The 23,453-nt window shown below is 33.6% G+C and overlaps 4 protein-coding genes across 4 annotated transcripts; 2 read left to right on the forward strand and 2 right to left on the reverse strand.

The window, feature by feature from the left end:
* Nucleotides 1-3,687: 3,687 nt before the first annotated feature.
* On the forward strand, nucleotides 3,688-4,930 carry HELRODRAFT_112224 (hypothetical protein; the record flags this gene model as incomplete). The annotated part of the gene is made up of 3 exons (XM_009020200.1): nucleotides 3,688-4,047; nucleotides 4,256-4,332; nucleotides 4,363-4,930. The coding sequence occupies exons 1-3, from the start codon at nucleotides 3,802-3,804 to the stop codon at nucleotides 4,928-4,930; spliced, it is 891 nt and encodes a 296-aa protein (XP_009018448.1). The 5' UTR covers nucleotides 3,688-3,801.
* A 3,970-nt stretch (nucleotides 4,931-8,900) lies between these two features.
* On the reverse strand, nucleotides 8,901-9,131 carry HELRODRAFT_127918 (hypothetical protein; the record flags this gene model as incomplete). The annotated part of the gene is made up of 1 exon (XM_009020201.1): nucleotides 8,901-9,131. A coding segment is annotated over one exon (231 nt), but the record flags the coding sequence as incomplete, so codon positions are not given.
* A 6,496-nt stretch (nucleotides 9,132-15,627) lies between these two features.
* Nucleotides 15,628-15,858, forward strand: HELRODRAFT_127841 (hypothetical protein; the record flags this gene model as incomplete). Its single annotated transcript, XM_009020202.1, has 1 exon — nucleotides 15,628-15,858. A coding segment is annotated over one exon (231 nt), but the record flags the coding sequence as incomplete, so codon positions are not given.
* A 1,399-nt stretch (nucleotides 15,859-17,257) lies between these two features.
* Nucleotides 17,258-19,502, reverse strand: HELRODRAFT_112230 (hypothetical protein). The gene is made up of 8 exons (XM_009020203.1): nucleotides 19,257-19,502; nucleotides 18,925-18,947; nucleotides 18,569-18,653; nucleotides 18,288-18,455; nucleotides 18,052-18,141; nucleotides 17,437-17,760; nucleotides 17,311-17,416; nucleotides 17,258-17,285 (listed from the first exon to the last, which is right to left on the reverse strand). The coding sequence occupies exons 1-6, from the start codon at nucleotides 19,351-19,353 to the stop codon at nucleotides 17,666-17,668; spliced, it is 558 nt and encodes a 185-aa protein (XP_009018451.1). The 5' UTR covers nucleotides 19,354-19,502; the 3' UTR covers nucleotides 17,258-17,285; nucleotides 17,311-17,416; nucleotides 17,437-17,665.
* Nucleotides 19,503-23,453: the final 3,951 nt, after the last annotated feature.

Below are 23,453 nucleotides of genomic sequence, written 5' to 3' on the forward strand. Positions count from 1 at the left end.
TCATTCGAGCTGGCTCCATTTATCAACTTCTTTTTGACATCCCAGTACAGTTCGCAATCAGCTGCCAATTTTCAAGCGACATCCTTTCCCTGTCGTTATTCCATGAATTGGATATCTATCTATATCTTAATCTACACATATTACTTTAACAATGTACATATCTATATCTTTACATACTTATGCATTATATATTTAAAAACTATATATATATATATATATATATATATATACACAAATATACAGTTACATACATACTTATATACAAATTACATACATACTCATATACAAATTATGTATAAACATGCACATGTATATATATATATATATATATATACAACATTACAAATGTTTGTATCAAACATAGAATGCAAAAATTGATTAAATGTCTTTGCTGGGTTTTTTAATTATGGATTTCACTTTTAATATTTTACGAATCAACTTTTTTCCGATTTTAAATCAAGTTTTTTCAGTAATTCGCCATTCTATTTTTAGATACGTTTTAAAATAAATAAATTTTTTTTTGCGTTTTCAAGTATTTTAAATTTGCCTGTTTTTTAGTGAAAATTTAAAAAAATTGTCTACCTGTCCTGCCACTAATTTCTGCCCTCAGCTGTGTCAGTTAGAATTATTTTTGCTTTTATTTTCACACTTTTTAATAATTTTCAATTTAATTTTTTTATGTAAAATTAATTAATTGATTATTTATTGGTATTTTAATATATTGTTTTATCTACAATTTTATTATCTTTTTATTAAATATTTACCCAGTGAAACAAAAACTGCAAAATGCCATTTTTCAATAAAAAAATGAACTGCAGTGAAAGTGGCAGCAACCTGCTGCTGAATGATAGAGACAGGAGATTTTTAAGAACGTGTCGAACATTATTAGTGAAAGAATTAGACGTTTTTAGTATTGTTCAGGCCATGAACATAGATGAAACACACAAACATGATTTTTTAGAGGTTACTACATGCACAAACCCTAGTCTAGATTATCAGGCTAGTCTATTTCTGGACAAACTCGAGCAAAAAAGTGACAAAGTTTTTCAAAGTTTTCTTGAGGTTCTAGCTTATTACTATAAACCAATTTATAATTTGTATGAAAGTGAAGTTAAACGTGAAATGAATGACAACCTGATTGAAACGGACAATAGTTCGACAGATGTGACTGGGGAAGAAGTGAGTAAGATGATTAACAACAAGAGGAAATTTGTAAACTCTTCAGATACTTTAGATAATTCAAAAGAAGACGGTATAAACGAAACATTTGAATATCCAAAGGAACTTGACCTAACCAACAGTTCTAAAAAAACTATAGGCTTTACACTAGCTAGTAAATATATTTCTAATTATACCAGGCCACAAAACTTACCGAAGTGTTGTAATTCTAAACTGAAATCCTCATCTAAGTCATCCAGCAGTAGAGAAGTCGTAGAATTAAATGAGGATATCGTAGTCAGGAAAATTGATTTCGGTAGAATGATTTTTACCAGTCAACTTGATACAAAACACAAGTTGAAACCATTTCAAACGTGCTACATATTTGAAAGAGAATTAATCAAACATTTACACAGAACCAATCCTTTACAGCATTCTACAGAAAACCCAACTACAACAACAACCATAGCAATAAATAGCAACAACAACAGTCCGCACAAACAAGATGATAGCATAAAATTAACTGAAACTAATCAAAAAGCAGATGGAAAAACTCAAATTCGGGGTCTAAAACCACCCCCAGTTCCTCCGAAACCTAAAAATCTGCCACACCTGGCTCAAAACATATCTTACAAATACTTCAAATTTTCAGACAGACATGACAACGCTGGTTTATACCCTGCTGACGGTAACAAGTTGAAATTGACAAAATATAGCAAGATACCTGATGACCTGATTCTTCCTCCTTATCATCATCATCCGGTGGCAGCAACTTTTTCACTGTCACCACAACAGCAGCAGCAAAACGAGCTTCAGCAGCAGCAGCAGACGCCACAACAACAGTCCTGCCAACCAGTGTCCTGGCAACAACTGTCCCAACTACAGCAGCAAGAACAACAACTGTTCCAACAGCAACAACAACAGCAACAACTGCAACTACACCATCAACGACAACAAGATGATAAGAACTTAACAACAACAACAACAACCACAATTTCTGCAGTTAAGCAAAAGCATGATGAAAATATTAAGCCTACTTATGACAGTAGTAATCTCAGTGATGAAATTTGGTGTAAGAGTAAAGAATTCAAAAATGATGAAGATTCCAGTGGACATGACGGTAATAATGATGAAGAAAATGAGTTGAATTACAATGTTAGTATATGCAGTATGTCTGAATTGTGCAGCAGTGCTAACAGGAACAACAGTCAAAGTCATGCGAATTATGAATTGGAAAGATTCCCTTTCAATTCTTCTTACTCCAAAGAAAAAGTGGTACCCAGAAGTGAAATTCTTCACAATCAGGGTGCAACTGATGACAGCACTTTTTTGGAGACGAGTAAAAATGTAGTAGAGGCAAGCATCATTAAAAACCAAACCGTCACATCAACTGACGATGAATTATTCCTAGATAGAGATAATTATAACTCACAAAAGCAGTTGAGGAAGACGTCAGTGAAGAAGCATAGTTTTGGAGGCGTGGATAAAAATTTGGATTTTTCATCTGAGTTATCAAGAGAAGTTCTACTGAAACAAGGCAACTGTAACAACAAAAAAGTAGAAACATTTTCAGATGCTGAACTAACTGAGGGGTTGTACAGTGATTCACATTATGAATACATCAAGCAAATTGATGAAAGTCTAAATTGCACCTCACCTCACGCCTACCTAGACCCCAGACCGAATTTATATTCTGAGACTTTTTTGGATAAAAATTCTTCAGATGATATGAAAGTATTGCCTAAAAGTTATCTTTTAATCGAGTTTGAGAAAGATTTATCGATATGTATACCTCCAATCAAGCTCAACTCATTTAGTCTTAATTCCAGTTCACAAAATCCCAACAACAGCTCTGGAAATAGTTCTGGGGATACAATAAACACAGGTGAGGAGGACAGAAATAGTGATGTGACAATAACTTCATTGCTCAATAAGGAACGCGATTCAAAAACTGCAAGTTCGAAATCAACAATTGTTGCATCTCCGGAAGATAAAGCAACTGAGGAAACTGATTTGATGAAATCATTTTGTAACATCTCACTAGTCTATGATAAAGATGGAAGTCCACTTTTCATTCCAGACAGATATCTATCTAGACACAAAGACCAGACGAAGGAGCCATGGTGGTACCCCATACCGCTATCACCTCACCAGGCATCTTTATTTCTAGAATCTTCCAATCAAAATGGCTGTTTCATAGTTTACAAACCTTTGCTAAGTGTAGATGACGACGATGAAGATGAACATTCAAACGTTTTTATGCTATCAGTTCTCTCTAGTGTTGAACATTCAGTCTTACACTACACAATTGTAGAGAATTCATTTGGAGATTTTTGCATTGAAAATCATACCTATTCATTTTTGTACCTATGTGACCTGGTAGAGTACTTCAAACATAACAAATCCATATTGGCTACAAGGTTGAGGCGTCCTTTAAAATACGCTCACTTCCCCGAAACTGCCGGCATAGACTACGATGCCGCGTTAGAACTACCCAGGCAAAATATTTTCCTAACTGAAGATGTCTTGATTAGAGACAAATTGGCCAGGACAGTCACCTGCATTGGAAAACTCACCAACTTCACACCTCGTTCTAATTTTAACTTGCCACCTAATTCTTCTCAGTCGAATTTTGTGGCTGTGATGGTGAGTGGGGCGTTTGCGAAAAATGATTACCATTTGAGAGAGGATGATGACGATTTTGTTGATCAGGCCAATGTTATGGCTGGGCTAGACCATGCAAATGTTCTCAAATTGCTTGGCGTTAGTTTCAAACTCAAGCCAATGTTCATAGTTACTGAGTTGTTTTCTTGTAGAAATTTGAAAGAGGCCTTGTGGAATAATGATGTTGATCAGAATGTTTGCAATCTCTTTTCTATCTGTTTTCAGGTAGGAAGACTGCTTTTTTCAATTTTTTTTTCGTTTTTTTAAACTTCGAGATGTGGTTTTTGTAGACTTTTAAAATTAGAATCAAGAAGTAAATTTTAGTTAGCCATTCATAATTTTGTACGCTGTCATTTTTTCATTGCAACATAGATTATTTCAAATTTTGTTTGCACATAGGGAACATATTTTTTCTTCGCAAACAAACTCACAGATAACTTCAGCAATGGCCTACTTGGAATCACAAAAATTCATCATCATCCGAAATCTCTCCGCCAAAAGTTTTGTGATGTGTGAACCGCCGCCAAACAGCAGACACAGCAGCAACAAAGCAACCGTCAAACTGATCAACTTCACAAAAGCAAGAAAAGTAGTAGACGACAGTTACGTAGGTGACACATCAGAATCAGTCAACGTCAAGAGAAGCAGTCTGGAAGTTCTAGACGGCTGTAACTATTCCTCAAAATCAGACGTCTGGTCAGCTGGTGTGGTCATGTGGGAAGTTTTCAGTGAGGGCGAAAAGCCCTACATCGGTTTGTCGCCAGAGTTGATAATTCGTTTTGTATTTCAAGGGGGTCGTTTGAGCAAGCCAGCTCTTTGTCCGTCAGATTTGTTTGATGTCATTCATAAATGTTGGCTGCCACAACCGAAAAATAGACCGTCCTTCCAGCAGTTAAAATTGAAATTGGCGGGAAAATCCAGTGTCTATTTATATCCTCCCCAACCCTTTGAAAAACCAAGTTTTAGCCCGGATTGTCCGTCATTCAAGTCTCCGCCCATAGGCTCTCGAGGCAAATCCGTTGATAGATTAGGATTAGTGAATACTCGAGTTAATGTGAGCGTCATTATTATTTTGGACGCCATTTTGTTTTTTGGTTTTATTAAATGATTTTATTTGTTTGTTTCTTTGTTAAAATGTTAACATCAAGGATATCTATCATTCGAGTGTGTGTTTGTGTGTGTGTGCGTGCGTGCGTGTGTATGTGTGTGCGTGCGTGTGGTGTGTGTGTGTCTGCTAATGATTCATTTGTTCACTCTCTCATTCATTCATTCATACTTTTTATTAGTCGAACATAGTATGAACAACATAGCATGAACATACTTGCTACATGAGTCAGAACAAAAACTATGTCGCATATCATTCGCTGGTTTTAATTCATCAAAAAAATCATTCAAAGATCGTCTTCACCATTCTTACTACGATCATTGTTATTATTATTATTCATTATTATTATTCCCACGCAGATTCCACTTCCGTCTCATCCACCGCCATTATCCAGCCACCTCTTCAAAACCGCCATGCTGCCATCTTCCTTCTCGCTGCAGATGAGCGCAGACAACAGCAACCAATTCGATCCTAATAGCAATAATAATTTTGGGCCCAGAAACAACTTCGGCCCCAGTCCCAACAAGAACTTCGGTCCCAGTAACAACTTCGACCCCAGTCCCAACAGCAACTTCGATCCCAGTAACAACTTCAGCCCCCACAACAGAAGAAATCTTCTGCCTAATTTGCCCAAATCGTCGTCGGAGAATTCCCTAATTGCCTTTCCCACGTCACTAAGCGAGGACCTGCGCACGTGTGGATGCGAGAGAGCTGCTGCAGCTGGCACCAGGAGTGATAAACTGAGGAAGAGCTTTCAGAAAATTATGAAAAAAAACCGTGGGAATAGTAATGTTAGCAATAACAACAACAGCAGTGGTAATAATACTAGCGCTAGTACTTATACCATTAACAGTACCTGCAGTCGTCTGTCTGTTAAAAGCGAAACTTGAGTAGTTCGTGTGCGCGTGTGTGTGTGTGTGCGTGTGTGTGTTCGTTTCAGATTATATAGCTAGCCATGATGAAGATTTGAATATAATGATTATACTGATATAGTGATAAAAATACTAAGGAAGGATTGTGATAAGGATGGCGTGTATTATGATGATGATGATAATTCTAAATTAGTGTAATTAAGATCCGTAAGTTCCTAACTAAAGATTTTACCCATATTTTAACTTTATCTTTTTATATCTTTATACTCATTTATGTGAAAAAACATTTTTTAATGTAACGACCTATGTGTATGTGTTTGTATATGTGTGTTTGTATGTGTATCTTTGTATGTGCGCGTGCGTGTTTGTACGTATGTATGTATATCTTTGTATGTGTGTGTGTTTGTACGTATGTATGTTTGCGTTTGTATATATGTATACATTTTTGTATTCCTTTCTTTGTATATTACACATCGGCTTTGTTTATTGAAGCTCTATATTTGTACTCAAGTTTGAAGACGACACATATTTCAGTTTGGTATTTTAATTTTATAATATATATATCCATTCATATATATACACAAATATATATATATATTATATATATGTATATAATATATATTTATTATTTATTTATTCATTTATCTTATACTTTTAGCTATTATATTTGCAGTATTATTAATAAATAAATTTGTGCCTTATGTGTATGCGTGTGTGTGCGTGTGTGTGTTTGTGCCTCGTTATGCCTCATATTATTGCATTATATATTTACTTTTGAAATATTATATTCACACCTCAACTGTGTATCGACAGTACTATACAAACGATTGACTCATTTGTTTTATTCTCTATTATTCCTTCTCTAAAATGTATCTATTATAATTTATAATTATTTCAATATTATTTTGATTGATTAATTGATTGATTAATTGATTGATTAATTAATTGATTGATTAATTGATTAATTGATTGGTTGATTGATTAATTGATTGATTGATTTATTAATTGATTTATTAATTGATTAATTGATTGACTTATTTATTCTACATACAGAAGTAATGCTGAACAATCATGAAACTGAATAAATTGAAACAATTCTGATTTTATTTTCTAAACAACGTTCTATACACAATTCATAAGTTAAAAAAATGATAAATTGTATATTTATATACAAAGTTAGTTAAAAAATGTATACAAATTAATTATATATGTATATATATGTATGTGTGTGTGTTGAAAATTATGTTTGTGTATATGTATGTATGTTTGTATTTATGTACAATTAGATATATACAAATGAATAATGTATGTATATAATTCTGTTTGTGTATGTATGTACGTATGTTTCAATTTTTGTACAATTAGAGATATACAAATGAATAATGTATGTATATAATTCTGTTTGTGTATGTATGTACGTATGTTTCAATTTTTGTACAATTAGAGATATACAAATGAATAATGTATGTATATAATTCTGTTTGTGTATGTATGTACGTATGTTTGTATTTTTGTACAATTAGAGATATACAAATGAATTATGTATGTATATAATTCTGTGTGTGTGTGTGTGTGTGTGTGTATTTATGTTTGTATTTATGTACAATTTGATAAAAATTTTAAAAGCTGATGATGTGATTCGTTTCACTCATATCTATCTTTACACTCTACAGACCACCTAGTATGCTGCTGATGCTGAAATTTAATTTTTTCCTTGGTTCGGCTATGGCGGAAGTTTCCTTTTCATCGTTGTTATCCTCTGCGTATTTACGTTTTTTGCCCCAGCCGGATGTTGACGTTGATGACGTTTTTAATGATGATGATGATGATGAAAGATATATTCCTGAATCATTATTAATGCTGTTGTTGTTGTTTCTGTGTGACGATGATGATGATGCGGCTATTGATGATGACGTCATTATAGATGTGCTGTTTTGCATTGATGTCATGCTATTATCTAAGCAACTGTTGTCGTTGTTGTTGGTGTTTTTGTTGTCGAATATATTCGGTCGAATACTTGATTGATCGAGTTTTCGGTGCGGTGTTGTTTTTACCGAGTGGCATGGAGTTGATGTCGTTGCTGATGTTGTTTTTGTTGTTGTTATTTCATCGTTCAAAACATCAATTTCTTCGTCCGTGGAGTCTTCTTTGCTATCCACTAATAGGCAGATTTCATTTTCGCCGAATTCTTTTCTGATGTTTTTGTAATTGAAGTTGCTGCTGTTGTTGTTGCTGTTGTTGTTGTTGTTGTTGATGCTGTTGTCATTGTTGTTGTCGTCGTCATAATCTAGCGGTTCTTGTTTAATTTGGATAGTGTTGTTGTTAATAGTTGCTCCGTTAGTATCATTGTTAATGTTGCCGGTGTTACAAATTTCGTTGTTGATGTTACTAATGTTGTTGCTGTTGTTGCTAATGCTGCTGCTGTTGTTGCTGTCGTTGTTGTTGATGTTGATGTCACTATGATAGATGTTGTTTTGGAAGCCAGCCCTGTTGAACGGATTGAATGGTATAGCGTGTGGGTTGAAAACTCGATGGCTGAATAAAAAGTCTCTGTCGTCTAAGTTGTTGTAAAAGTTGTAGTAGTTGTTGTAACTTAACATGTTGTTGTTGTTGATGTTGATGTTGCTATTGATGTTATGGTGATTGTTGTTGTTATATTGAAGTATGTTATTGCGATTTAACGTGTTGCTATTGCTGTGCATGTGAGTTCTTGGGTCTATATTGTAAGTTTCTGGTTGATACTGTTGTGTACTTGCAGATTGTAAAGTGTTGTTGTCATTGTTGTTGTTGTTGCTACAGTTGTTGCTGCAACAGTTGTTTCTGTTGTTGATGTTGATTCTTGTAGATTTCTTGTTATTTACGGTTTTGCTATTGCCCGTTAAATTATTTTTATTATCCCCACTGCCCTCACCAACCCTTCCAGTAGTCACACTTTCGTTTCTAGAGTTCACGCTACTGTTGAAACTATGGTGAGCTTCATCATCGTTATTGCCAGCAACACGATTACGACATTGAGATCTATCATCATCTTGATGTTGTTGTTGTGGAGGTAGAGGTGGAGAGTGCACTTGATGACGTGAGGGGGGTTCAGGGTGATCCCTTATCGGAGAGCCACTGCAATTTTTTGGTGGGTTGGCCAAACAGGGCCTGCCGGGTCTCTTCTTCGTGTGCTCCATGCGACGTTGTTTGGCGCGTCTGTTCTGGAACCAGATTTCCAGCTTGTTCTGGCTGATGTTCAGTCTCGTTGAAAGTTCGTTTCGAAGTTGCTTGCTCGGGTAGTGGTTGTCGTTGTTGAAGCACGCCTCCAACTGCTGCTGCTGCCAACTGCTCAGCAAGTTTTTGTTCACGTTGTTGTCAATTATCAAGTTTGTTGATGTTGCTGTTGTTGTTGCTGCTGCTGATGATGATGATGTTTGTTGTGGGGGTTGTAAAAGCCCCAGGAAACTTTGTTGATGTTGCTGTTGTTGTTGATGTTGTTGCTGACAGTATTGTTGTTGATGACGTTGATGATGTTGTTGTGGCAGCTGCTGCTGATGTTGGTGTTGTTGGTAGTTGCTGAAGCCTGCTAAATTGAATGAAAACATGTTAAAAATTTATTTTTGAATTCAAGAATTTTGAAATTTTCAAATAATTTCTATCACATCTCACCCTTATAAACCACAAAACAACTTATATTAAGCGTTAAATAAAAACTGTTTCTTCAAAGTGAGAATATCAAAGAAGGCAATAATCATCAAGGTGAATATGTATTGATTCTAGAGTGACCTCATTTATTGGCCCACACCACTATCTCAAATAAGGATCTACCCAATAAACTATTTGCCTCTAATTAATTCAACCAAAGTAGGTGCTAACGAGGTGCTGAATTTGACACCTTTGACAAATCAATAGTCCTAATTGACTAATAAAAGTTTTTATTGGTACCTTGCTGTTCAATCAATACAACTTGCTGGAAGTGTATTGATTATCTCTAATAATTAAATGTAATAATATTAAAAATCAATTCCGATGAAAATAATTTAAAAAATTAATCATGGCATGCATTCAAACCTGGTTGATTCGGGTTTCCAGCTGACATCCAAAAGGCTGGCGGATAAAAACTGTGGAAGGATCCATTCTGACCTTGAGAGAAGGCACAAGATGGTCTCACCAACTGCTGCAGAGGATGTTGTGGTTGTGGATGTTGTGGTTGCTGCGGATTTGTACCTGGAGTGAAATGTTGGTAAAAATTTCGATTAGACATTATTGAATATGAAATTATTAATATTATAATGAATGAAATAATTTTTAATATTAAAATTGTTAATATTTTAATTAAATCAATTGATAAAAGTATGAAGAATCTTCTCTAGTCCAGTCTTCGCCGCAATTGAAGTTGCTGTTTTTCACTCTTGACTCTATCTAAATCTAAATTATGTTATTATATTATAAAATATGTGCGTATGTGTATATTTGTGTGTGTGTGTATGTGCTGATATGTATGTTTTTGTGCGTGTGTTAATTGAATTTCAAAACTTGAATGATAAGTTTCATTCAATCTAATTTGAATCAAATTCTTCAATTTCTTCAGCTTCTTTTCAAATCTCTTGAAAAATCCCAAAGATATCGTTGAAATGCTTCTTAAAACTGACAGTGTATCGACAATATCTGATTGTGTATCGACAATAATTGATAGTGTATCTACAGTAATTGATAGTGTATCTACAATTGCGAGAAAAAATTAATAAGGAAACAAATTTCGAAAGGTGTTTGATTGAATAGAATTTTAACACTTCTCCTTATATACCTAAGAAACTTCACACATTAGAACTCAGTGTGACGTCATTAAGCGGGTCATAAAAATCGTAGTACGTAGAGCCGTTGCAATCGTAAATCTATAACGGATTTATTACAAGTCAAACTGATTGAAAATGTCAATTTATAATCCGCGTCGAGTTCAAATTTTTACAACAAACCCGTTCCCTTTACTGTTGAATTGATACCTTTATTAGTGATACTAGAGTTTAAAACCTTTACTAGTGTTTTGTAAAAGTGATTTTTTATTGGTGGGAAGTATTCTGAGCGTGAGTTTTATTGGTGGATGGAATGTAAAGGGTTAATTTTATTGGTGGAAAGTATTCCAAAGTGTTAGGCGATTGGTTGGTTGAATTTGGTTGGTATGATGTGATTGGATCGTAAAAATATTAACGGTTAACAATATGGTGTTGGGTGATTAATTTATTAGAGGGTACGATTTTGACTCCCTAGTTTTATTCAATATTGCGAGTTTTTTAACACTTTTTGTAATAAATGAATTTATTTTACTTTAGAAATCATAAAAGTCTTAAATATTTTATGCGAAATCTGAAATTATTATGCAAATTTATTGATTTTATTAATCAATTAATCGCAAAAAATACAAACGCTTCTACTACTACTACTCTTACTGCTACTACTGCTACTGCTGCTACTACTACTACTACCAATACTACAAAACAGCAGCAACTAAACAATAAACAATTCAAAACAGTAATCAGAATGACAAACATTAATCACTACGAAAATAAAACTAATAGCCAAACATCTAACGAGATGTCAATCGAGTTGGTAGGCCTTGTCAAACACTAAGGGAATTAATAGAGTTACGTTGTATTGTTGCATAATAACGGTACGCAAACAAATGCTCAGATACATAAAATGCACATAGATACACACACATACATAAACACCAACACACACATACATTCATACATACCCACACACACACATACATACACACACATACATACCCACACACATACATACATACACACATACATACGACAAATCAAAGTGTTAATCCCATTTGTTACTTGATGTTTGACTGTTCAGTGTCATTCGTCATGTTTTGGTTTTAACTTACATACAAACATACACACACACACACTTACATACATACACACATACATAAATAGACACACACACATACATACTTACATAGACACACACACACACATACATACATATGAGCACCGAATGACATACCGTTATTATGTAACGGATGGATGCATGTAACGTTGTAAACTCCGTTACTGTTTGACACGTGGGTTTGAATGACATTTTGTTGAGTGTTTGGTTATTAGTATTATTTATATTGTTTATATTATTAATATTATTATTACCGTCATCATCTTCTTCATCGTCATCATCGTCGTCGTCGTCATCATCATCATTAATCAGGTACTAGAGATAACACTGCAAGAAAAAGAGACTGGATGGATTTATTAAAAAGAATGTTTGTGCTGAACCGTTAAAATAATATATTTTTGAAGTTACTTTATACTAACAATGTGATTACTACCACACCCAGTAGGTACTTCCATTGCTAGCACTACCGCTGCTGCTACTACAACTGCTGCTACTGTGGCTACTTCTTTTAACATAAGAAACAGTTATTTACCGTTATTGTATTGTAATTATCAGTTCATTTCTTACTAATCACATGATTACTACTACTAATACTGCTGCTGCTGCTACTACTACAACAACAACTACTACAGCTACTACTACTACTACTACAACAACTACTACAACAACTACTACTACGACTATTTCTAGTACTACTACTACACATGGTGCTGTTGCTACTACCGCTTTGCTACTGCTGCTTTCACTACTACTACAATAACATCAATGATGCCATCTGTATAAGGTACGCAGTGAAGGGAAAGGTTCAACTAAATAATTCTTGAATGAAACCTGGCGATATGAATATTTGTCATTTGTTTAATTTTGCCTATCCTTTTGCCTATGACGATTACTCTAATTATTCGTTATTTTAATTCGTTATTTAATTTTCCATCCACTCATACTTAAACATTTTCACCCCTTTATTTAATTTCTGTTATGTCCTGTTAAGTTAAAACAGTTTCTACGCCTGTCAGGTTCTGATTTTTTAAAGGACAAAAGAACATTAATAAAAAAAATGCTTGATCAACAACGTCTGATTTCTGATTTGATCGTCAGCCAAACTGGAGTTCGTTCGCAACATAGATTGGAAATTTGGCAGTTCCAACAGTCCAACTGATGTTAGTTAGGCCACCAAATAGCCAGCTGAGTAGTGTGCTGGTGGGGGAAAGGGTGTTTCTATCAACAATTCCGAGTTTCATCTTCTCGTTGTTTTACGTTTCATGCCTTTGTACATTTCTACAAATCTAACAACTACTGGAAAGATTGCAGGGAGAAGAGGTCGCGGTCAACAACGAACAACATTCGTAAAGTCCTTGTGCCGCTTGTTGAATATCAGCACATTTCAACTTCTACAAAGTGTTAAAGTTCGAGTTTTGTGGAGGTCGATGGTTGCCAATGTCTCGAAAGGATAAGGCACGATAAAGAAGAAGACATTTCTACGTTATTTTAGTCATTTAATTTATTCAATTTTTGTGTAAGTTGATATATTCGGAAGAATCTGCACACATACGCACACACTCGCACGCACACACACACAAACACTAGTAGTTCTAATAGTATTATTATAGCATAATATTATTAAGTAAAAGGCGTATTTAGAGGATAAAACTCTAAAAAACAGGTCACCAATATAAGATGAGATTAATTTATTACAAGAAAGTTTCGCGTTCAACTTTCAAACCGTTTATAACCACGGGCCGTCCATCACATAACTATTTTGTGTTAAATATTATATTAGAGAGAGAGAGAGAGAGAGAGAGAGAGAGAGAGAGAAAGAGAGAGCAAGAAACCCACTATTAAAAGTTTTTTTTATTATTCTAAAGAATTAAATTGATTTTTTCAATATAATAAAATGAAGCCAGAACTAAATTACGAACAATAATGACAATGCGAAACTTTTATTTTCGAAAAAATTTGACTAATACAATTATTAAAGTGTTAAAAATTAATTAAAAAATTGTTAACAATAAAATTGAAAAAAACAAAATTAATAAAATTCAAAACCGTTCGTCCAATAAAATCATTAGTTAGTCGTAAAACGTGACCAATAGGAACAGTCCATATTGTGGACCATCAACTTGACCAGCCAATCATTTAACACTTACCAAAATTACTAGAATTACAGAAAAAGTATTAATATGATATCATTTATTACTTTAATTATTATTCATCATAATATTAGTATATTATAATATAATATTTGTGCAATGATTTTAAAAATAGTAAATTTAAATATCATTTCCATCGTTATTCTACAAATAGTATATCATATTATAACACTATAATATATTGTATTATAATTTATTATTTTACAATGATAAGAAAAAATTTGAATAAAGACGGTTTTTTAATTGGCATAATCAATGTGTTACGGTTGTAATAAAACGTTCAAACGTTTACAATCCATCCAGAGCTTAAGTCGTAACAGTTACTAATAAGGCTTCCTAATAAAATTGTGAATATGTGTGAAATGAGGTGTCAGGTATATATATATTGTGGTGTTGAAAATTTTAAAAATCAATTTCTGAAAGTGATACATTTGGTTTTGTATATTTTTAGAGAAGTCTGTATTCCCAAGCAAGGCCTTTGGAACGACTTTGAATCTGGTTTAGGATAGAACTGCCATAGCTCTTATTGTGGAAAATAGACTGCAGATAAAAATAATTATACACAATACTATTGTTATATAATAATAATTACTGGAGGAGTAAAAACTTTATCCACCAACATCTATAAATCAAGAGCCTGCTCAACTGCAAGAATTTCTAATTTCAATTATTTCAAACATTTTATTTGAAATAATTGTTTTTATAATAATTTTTATCCAGTTTGTATTAATTTCAAATTTGATAATGTCTGATCAATATTCTAACAGGAATTTCAATGTATTACAGCAACAACAAGTGAGACCATCTTTTGCACTCCCTCATCTTCAAAATGAACTCGTGCACAACATTCATCAACCTGGTTTTTGGATGCCAACAGGAAACTCCAATCAACCAGGTTAGACTTCGTTTCAAAACTAAATTTTTATTCTTACTAAGAAAGTTTTTAGAATACTAAGCATTATAATTGGTAGTAGTAGTAGTTTTTGTGCTGGCAGTAGCAGCAGTAGAAGTGGCAGTAGTAGTAGTGGTAGCAGTAGTGGCAGTAGTTGTAGTAGCGTTTAAACCACCAGCTAATTTTATTGATTTGTTAACTTCAACAATTCAATTGAAAACCTTTATTAGCGAATTCACTTTGCTGCCTTTATTGAATGTATAAAGGTGTCAAATTTCGCACCTCTTGGTACCAATTAAGAGCCTAAAGGTACCAATTAAGATAGATCAAACAATTAGATTGATGTTTAGATAGTCACAGGGGTGAACTAATAAAAATATCACTTCACGCCTTTTTCACTTTATTACTGATTTTCAACTTACGATATGTATAGTATTGCCAATTAGATGTTTTACAAAAAGGATTTTATTCCGTAAGATGAAAACTTATTGAAACTAGTTCACACCTAATATTAGTTTCATATTGATTTTATTGATTTACTTTTGTTAATCTGGTTTATAACGCTGTAGTCTTGTAGTATATATAGCTACGTGGTGGGTTTATCAGTCAACTGCGAAATTGTGAGAGTTAAAAAATATTTTGAGAACGAACTTAGTTACCATCGAGCGTTTAAGTCTAGTCTATTTTGAATCTGTGAATTAAAATCTTATAATGTTTTTCCTCAATAAAACAGGTTTTACTGGCTTCCAGCAGCAGCAGCAGCAACAACAGCAGCTGCAACAGCAACATCCCCATCAAAGCTTTCTCGGCCTCACACGACCCCCACAACAAACATCATCATCATCAGCAACAGCAACATCAACAAACTTGATAATTGACAACAACGTGAACAAAAACTTGTTGAGCAGTTGGCAGCAGCAGCAGTTGGAGGCGTGCTTCAACAACGACAACCACTACCCGAGCAAGCAGCTTCGAAACGAACTCTCAACGAGACTGAACATCAGCCAGAACAAGCTGGAAATCTGGTTCCAGAACAGACGCGCCAAACAACGTCGCATGGAGCACACGAAGAAGAGACCCGGCAGGCCCTGTCTGGCCAACCCCCCAAAAAATTGCAGTGGCTCTCCGATAAGGTACCAACCTAAGCCTGCCTCTCGTCGTCAAGTGCACTCTCCACAACAACCACCACAAGATTTCAACATCAATGCGAATATTAGTTGCAGCAATACTAATTCAGAAGAAGTTGATAACAATAACATCAATAAAAACAACAATAATCAAAAAATTAAAAGCAATCGCTACAACATCAGCAACGACGAAGACGTCATTTCACAACCGCCAAACGCGCCACCCACAACCAACAATTTCATCAACTTCAGAGACTACGTTCTCAACAATGACAACAACCTTCCTAACCCATTCTTAGGTCACCAACTCTTCGATCCAAGTAGGGCCGCAGCATTCAACCCGTCTACCAGTTTTAATTTTCCAGATAACAACTACTTGTACAACAACAACTTCATCAACAACAACAGCAATGACGTCATTAACGTAAACAAAGGCAACGCAAACAACAACAATGATAATACTACTACCACTACTGTAAACAGCATCAACAACATTAAAAACCTTAACAACGACATCAACAACAGATTTACCATAAAGGGAGAACATTTAGATTACAGCAACGAGGATGACGCTAACGACGACGACAATAACTGTTACATTAATTTCAAAACGAGACCAATTAAACAAGAATTCAACGATGAGTTATGTCTGCTGGTTAACAGTAACGAAGAATCAGCAGATGAAGAAGTTGATGTCATAAATGACCCAACAACATCAATAACAACAACAGCATCAACAGCAACTTCAACGCCATTTAGTGTTTCAAAACTTTTCAGGAAATCTAAACCACGTAGCACATATATTATTCCCTCATTCAGGGAGCCGATCAGCCATAACAATAGTTTCAACATCAACAACATTTGCAACAACAACAACAACAGTTACAACATCATCAACAACAGTCACAACATCATGAACTGCAGTCACAACATCAACAACAATTACATTAATACCAATAGTTACAGCGACAACAGCTTTAACAGTAACTTCAACAACAGCCAAAATTTCAACTACAGTTTCAGCAACAATAACATCAACGGCTTCAGCAACCACAACATCAGCAGCAGCTTCAACAACGATAGCGGTTTGGACGCATCAACAACAGCCAGCAACAACAACAGCAACAACAACAACAACCACTTCCCAACATCGTCCTCCGTAAAGATGAACATCCAGAAAGAACGCTCCAGAGATTCCGGATTTCATTCAAGAATTCTTAAAAACAAACGCGTCAAGCGCAAGCTGTTCTACGACATGGAGGACGATGACGTCACTGGCGCACCGAAGAAAAAATTAAACTTCAGCATCAGCAGCATTCTTGGAGAATCGTAGATGACCATTGAACGTTTTGCCATCTTTGTAACTATTGTATATAATCCTCGTTTACTTTTCAATTGCACCTAATTGTACAGTATTTAATTGTACATAATATTACAGTACTTAATTTTACATGATATTACAGTGCGTTAATTGTACATATTGCCGTACATTAATTGTACGTAAGAATTGTTTTATTCAATTGTAAACATTGTTATTGTTATGAATAATTGTACATACATATATATATATATATATATATACATATATATATATACATTTTTTCGTATAATTAAATATTTTGTTTCATTTTTTGATAATAAAATAAAAAACAACAATGAAAAATATTCTCGTTTTTGACTCAAACCTTCAATTTTTACAAATTTACCAAAAAACCAACCAACGCAAGAATCGATAATAATCATTGTAATCACCATCATTATTTTCAAAACCCCCACCATCATCGTCATCGTCGTCGTCGCCTTCATCATCATCACCTCTTCTGGTCGCCGAGATCTTCAATGGTGTCCTCGTCTATTTGGGGCCACTTTTCAACCAGGAAATCGAACAAGTCGTCTTTGATGTCGCCTAATTTCCGGGTTTTATTGGTTTAATAAAACAAAAAAAAACTCATCAAATGATCTTTTAATATCATTATTGATAATCTACGTTAAGTATAAACAGCAGTAGCTACAGAAGAAGTAGTAGTAATAAAAGCGGTAGCAGTAGCAGCTGCAGTAATAACAATAGTAATAGTGGAAGTTGTAGTAATAGAAGTAGTAGTAGAGTTGAAGCCGTAGAAGCAGAGACAACAGCAGCAGTAGTGACGACAACGATAAAAGTAACATTAGCAACAAAGATAACAAAAAAAAACTTAACCTTGAATAACAATTTCATCGTCTCCGGTTACAGAGCTACCACAAGCGAATCGACTGCCGAACGCCTTACTGGCAACTTTCAAATCTATCTCTATGATTGGGTTGTGATATAATTATAACGAATATTATTATTAATTATTCATATTATTACTAAATATTATTATGATTCATATTATTATAATTTAAATAATAATTATGATAACAATAGCAACAAAGATGTAACAGTAAGGTTGGTACCATAGGTAGATAGGCCGGAGACGACAGTGACGAACTTTTTCTTACCCCGACAGGACCTTGATAGTGTAATCTTTTTCTCGACGTCTTGTTTTTGTTTCGTTTTTATCTGGGCCTTACCTCCTCTCGTCTGCCTCTTCTTTTTGTCACCACTTTCACCAGCAGTTGAGTCTAAGTTGCCAACGATAATAAATATTAATTTAGTTATGAATTAGTTATTATATAAGTTCATGCAAATTAGATTAATTAATTAATTAATTAATAATTTAGTAGTATAGATGTACCTATTAGTAGTTCTTTGACATCTTCTGAAAGATTTTTCTCGACCCATTCTTTTGCTTTTTCAAAAGCAGGATGATACTCACAATACTTAAATGGGGTTTCAAATTAATTAAAGTTAATTAAAATAACTATTTAATCAACTACGATTCAATCAATAAGAAATTAACTTATCACAAAAGATTAAACATTAATATTAATAATTACATTCTGAACAACTAAAACTAAAAATTCATTATTTTTAAAGTATATTTTAATTTTTTATTCTATGAAGATCTTGAATAGGTTACTGCTTTTGCTGTGACCACTTTAATATTGCTGCTATACTACTACTAATAATAATAACACTGAGAAAACTAACTTCAAGAGGCCATCCGTCGCAGACTGTTTAATTAAAATAATCCAAAAATTATTTTATTTAAGAAATATTCAACTGAAAAATATTTTAAAAATAGATAACCTTTGTTTATTATGAATTTACATAATAAAAAAAGAAAAAGTTATTTAATAAAAAACAAATAAAAAGTAATTTATTTAATTTTTTATTAAAAACTAATTAAAAAACCACTAAAATTAATTATTAATTCCTAATAAAATATTAAAATTAAACTAAATTATTAATCCTAACCTAAATTACTTTAAAAAATTACAAATTTTTAATAAATGAATGAAATAGTATATAATAAAATCTACCATCTGGCGGGCAATATAAAACTTGAACTGGATAATGAACACAGTCTACAGGACCGTTGTATTTGATGAACTGTCCGTCATTTTCTGTGTCGGCCATTTTATAAAATTGAAATTTCGTTTCCCTAATTCTTATTTAAAAAAATATATTTCTAAATGTATCGCAATTTAAAAAAATGTTTTTAAGTTTAATTACTTTAAATTTTAATGAATTTTGTGCGAAAATACAATTACAATCGAGTCTCGTTTTACTTCATAGACAATTTAATTTAAGCTTTGCAGTTTATGCTTTAAACCAGAAATCTCGAAAATGTAGTAGTTTGTGAAAATTTACGTAGTTGGTAGTTTTTTATTAAATATATGTGAATTTATTTAATTAATTTTTTAAACATAGCGTAATATTCGTAATTAATTTTTGATTTATAGAACAGTATTTTAAGCATATTATGATTGTAACCATATAACTAAATAAAGAAATAGATATGTACACGTACCTAGTTATAATACATTTATAATGTATTTACACATTCAAATTGTACAATTGTGTTATGGTGTAGTCTCAAATTATTTTGAATTCTCTAAGAAATTTTAAACGTTTTACTACACTATATATACTAGTTATTTTTATCAACAATTTAAAAATTTTATCAATAATTAAAAAAAATTTCAAACTGATTTCATTGCGATATCGATAATGACTTTTGTGACCTGACTGATTAAAAAGCATCAAAGAAAGTTAAAATAGGATGGAGAATTTGTTATATTGGGATATTCGTTTAAAAAGCGAGCAAAATTTTAATATAAAAGCGCTTATAAATCTATGCATATTGGCTCAGCTTGGCTTGGCTCGGCTTGGAATCGGATGTTAAGCAAGGTGTGGTCTTAAACTTTTTTGAATTCTCCCCGAAAAATTTGAACTGCGTGCGTACATATATAGCAATGATTACTGTTGTTTTTATAATGAATTTATAAAATATATAAATATAGCGAACAAAATATTAACATAAAAGCGCTTATAAATCTATGCATATTGGCTCAGCTTGGCTTGGCTCGGCTTGGAATCGGATGTTAAGCAAGGTGTGGTCTCAAACTATTTTGAATTCTCCCAGAAAAATTTGAACTGTGTGCGTACATATATAGTAATGGCTACTGTTGTTTTTTATAATGAATTTATGCATATTGGCTCAGCATGGCTTGGCTCGGCTTGGAATTGGATGTTAAGCAAGGTGTGGTCTCAAACAATTTTGAGTTCTCCCCGAAAAATTTGAACTGCGTGCTTACATATATAGCACTGATTACTGTTGCTTTTATAATGAATTTTTATTATATATATATAAAGTGACTAGAATCCATGTATACAAATAATTAAATTACATTATATTAGATTATATGTTTATATGAAAAGCAATATAGCAGATTCAACCAGCCAACCAGAAAGTTTCAAAGGCGTTCGTTCGATGACTTCAATTTAGTACGGTTAGCATTGTGGTTAAGACTGTATAATAGTGCAGTATATACATTAAACAAGTTTTTTACTGATGCGAATGATTGAAATGATGAGAATGTATGGTTGAAACGAGTATAAATAGAGGAGCTGAGACAACATGAAAATCAGATCAGCATTCTGCCTCACTTGAGGCAGTCTGTCTGATCTCATTTATTTTATTTTTAAATTTTTTTTATTTTTATTTATTTTATTATATAGAGTTATATAGAGTTATATAGAGTTTGCATGTTTGTAGGTGGTTTGAATGTTTGTAGGTGGTATTTTTTTTAATTTTAGGTGGGTTCTTTAACGGTTGCTCAATGCTCATACATACATACATACATCATGTTTGTTTGTGTGGTAGTATTTTATGTTCTGTTTTACTCCTTTTTCTCTTTCTTCATGAGTCTTGAGTTAAGTTAATGAAGCATAGGTAGGTGAGGTAAAAAGTAATTTATTATATAGGTAGGCTAGGGCATAAGGTAATTTAGTTACATAGGTAGGTTAAGGACTCTTATTCTTTTACTCTACTTGGTGGTGTGATTTTTGTTTTGTGTTTTTTTTTTGTTTTGTTTCACATCATACATTCAGCAGGTACGTGGTGGTTCCTGGTTTTAGTGGGATTTTTATTGATTGAATGTGGTAGTATGCATGGTTATATAGAGTTATATAGAGTTATATAGAGTTATATAGAGTTATATAGAGTTATATAGAGTTATATAGAGTTATATAGAGTTATATAGAGTTATATAGAGTTATATAGAGTTATATAGAGTTATATAGAGTTATATAGAGTTATATAGAGTTATATAGAGTTATATAGAGTTATATAGAGTTATATAGAGTTATATAGAGTTATATAGAGTTATATAGAGTTATATAGAGTTATATAGAGTTATATAGAGTTATATAGAGTTATATAGAGTTATATAGAGTTATATAGAGCATAAATCCTATATAGATACCTTTCTTTGAGGTTCCTTTCTTTGCCGACCGGTCGGCTTTTTTGCGTTTTTTTATTTTCATTTAAATTAATTAAATAAATATGATTTTTCCATTCATTTAGGTTCATTCAGGTTCATTCATTCAGGTTGTAGCTTCCAGGGGAGTTCATAGTGGAAGATCAGAATGGTTGTGATGTCACGCTACGTTCGTTCATTCAGTGGCAAAGAATGCATCCCTGGCTGGGGTTCGTTTTACGGTTTCTTTGCGGTCCCTTTCTTTGCCAGTTGGCTGGCTTTTCCGGCTGGCAAGTTTCACCGCGGCTCGTTTCTCTATTTTTATTGAAATTAATTAAATAAATAAAGATTTTTTTATTTTATTCATTTCATTCAGGTTGAAGCTTCCAGAGGAGTTCATCGAGGATGTCAGGCTACGTTCATTCATTCAGTGGCAAAGAATACACGCCTGGCTGGGATACGTTTTATTCTTTTTTCTCTGTTTTTCTCTGTAATTTAACATTAAGTAAGAATGCTCACACGCACACACACACACACACACACACATAAATACATAAGTAGCTATATAGGTAGGTTAGATAGGGATAATTTTAATTGTAGGTAGGATAGATAGGAAGCATCCAACACTAATGTAGTTGAATAGGTAGGCGCGTAAGTTTATCGCTTCTATTTTTTTCTTGCAACCACATTACACGCATCAGCGTATCACACACACACAAATATATACATAAACACATATGTTAGTATTGAGCGTAATTTTATTTTCATTACACATTCTAATTTATTATTACTAATGCTGAGAGTAATATAATTTCATAGGTAGTTAAGGGCAATAATGTAATTCTAGGAACAATCTTGTAATGTAAAATAAAACGCTGTAAGTGTATCGATAGGTAGGTTAATTATAAGTTTTACATTATTATTGTTATGTTGGAGCCCAAGGCATTACGTAGGTGGTGGGGTGGGTGCCGAAAGGCCAATGAATTGGGCTCTTGAGTTTTGTAATTTTAGGTAAGCTAGGGCCCTAATGTAATGAATAGGTAGGTTAAGACTACGTTGTAACACATACTCATTAATAGGTTTAGGGTTTAAGTTTTATATTATTATTACTAAGTTGGAGCCCAAGGCATTACGTAGGTGGTGGGGTGGGTGCCGATTGGCCAATGAATTGGGCTCTTGAGTTTTGTAATTTTAGGTAAGCTAGGGCTTAATTGTAATGAATAGGTAAGTTGAGGGTACGATAGCCGATAGACTCTGAATTTCGAAGTCTCTTGTCAGAGGTAAGCCTTGGTGGCCAGTGGTGAACCGGCAATGGTTTACTATCCGGACGGCAATGGTTTACTATCTGCACGGTAATGATTTACTATGCGGCACGGCCATAGTCTACTACCCGCACGGCATCCGGACGGCAAATGGTTTACTATCCGCACGGCAATAGTCTACTATCCGCACGGCAATGGTTTACTATCCGGTGCCCTGGCTATCGGTGAACCTCTGTGCAAGGAGGGAGAATGAAGGGGGACTTTCGACTATCGTACCATTAACAATTTAATATAGATTAGTTAAGGTAATTGAATAGGTAGATAGGATTATTTTTATTAAGCAATTTGAGATGCAGGCACCGCTAAGCTTCCTGATGAGAATTTTCTCTCCATCCCACGAGCTGGCACCAGATTTGGAGGACAACTTAGGGACCGGAAGGCATTCATCATTCTGCTTTTGTCGAATGGACGACGGTAAGTTTTTTTTAATCTC

The sequence above is a fragment of the Helobdella robusta genome (assembly GCF_000326865.2).
Source record: "Helobdella robusta unplaced genomic scaffold HELROscaffold_27, whole genome shotgun sequence".
NCBI classification, from domain to species: Eukaryota; Metazoa; Annelida; class Clitellata; order Rhynchobdellida; family Glossiphoniidae; genus Helobdella; species Helobdella robusta.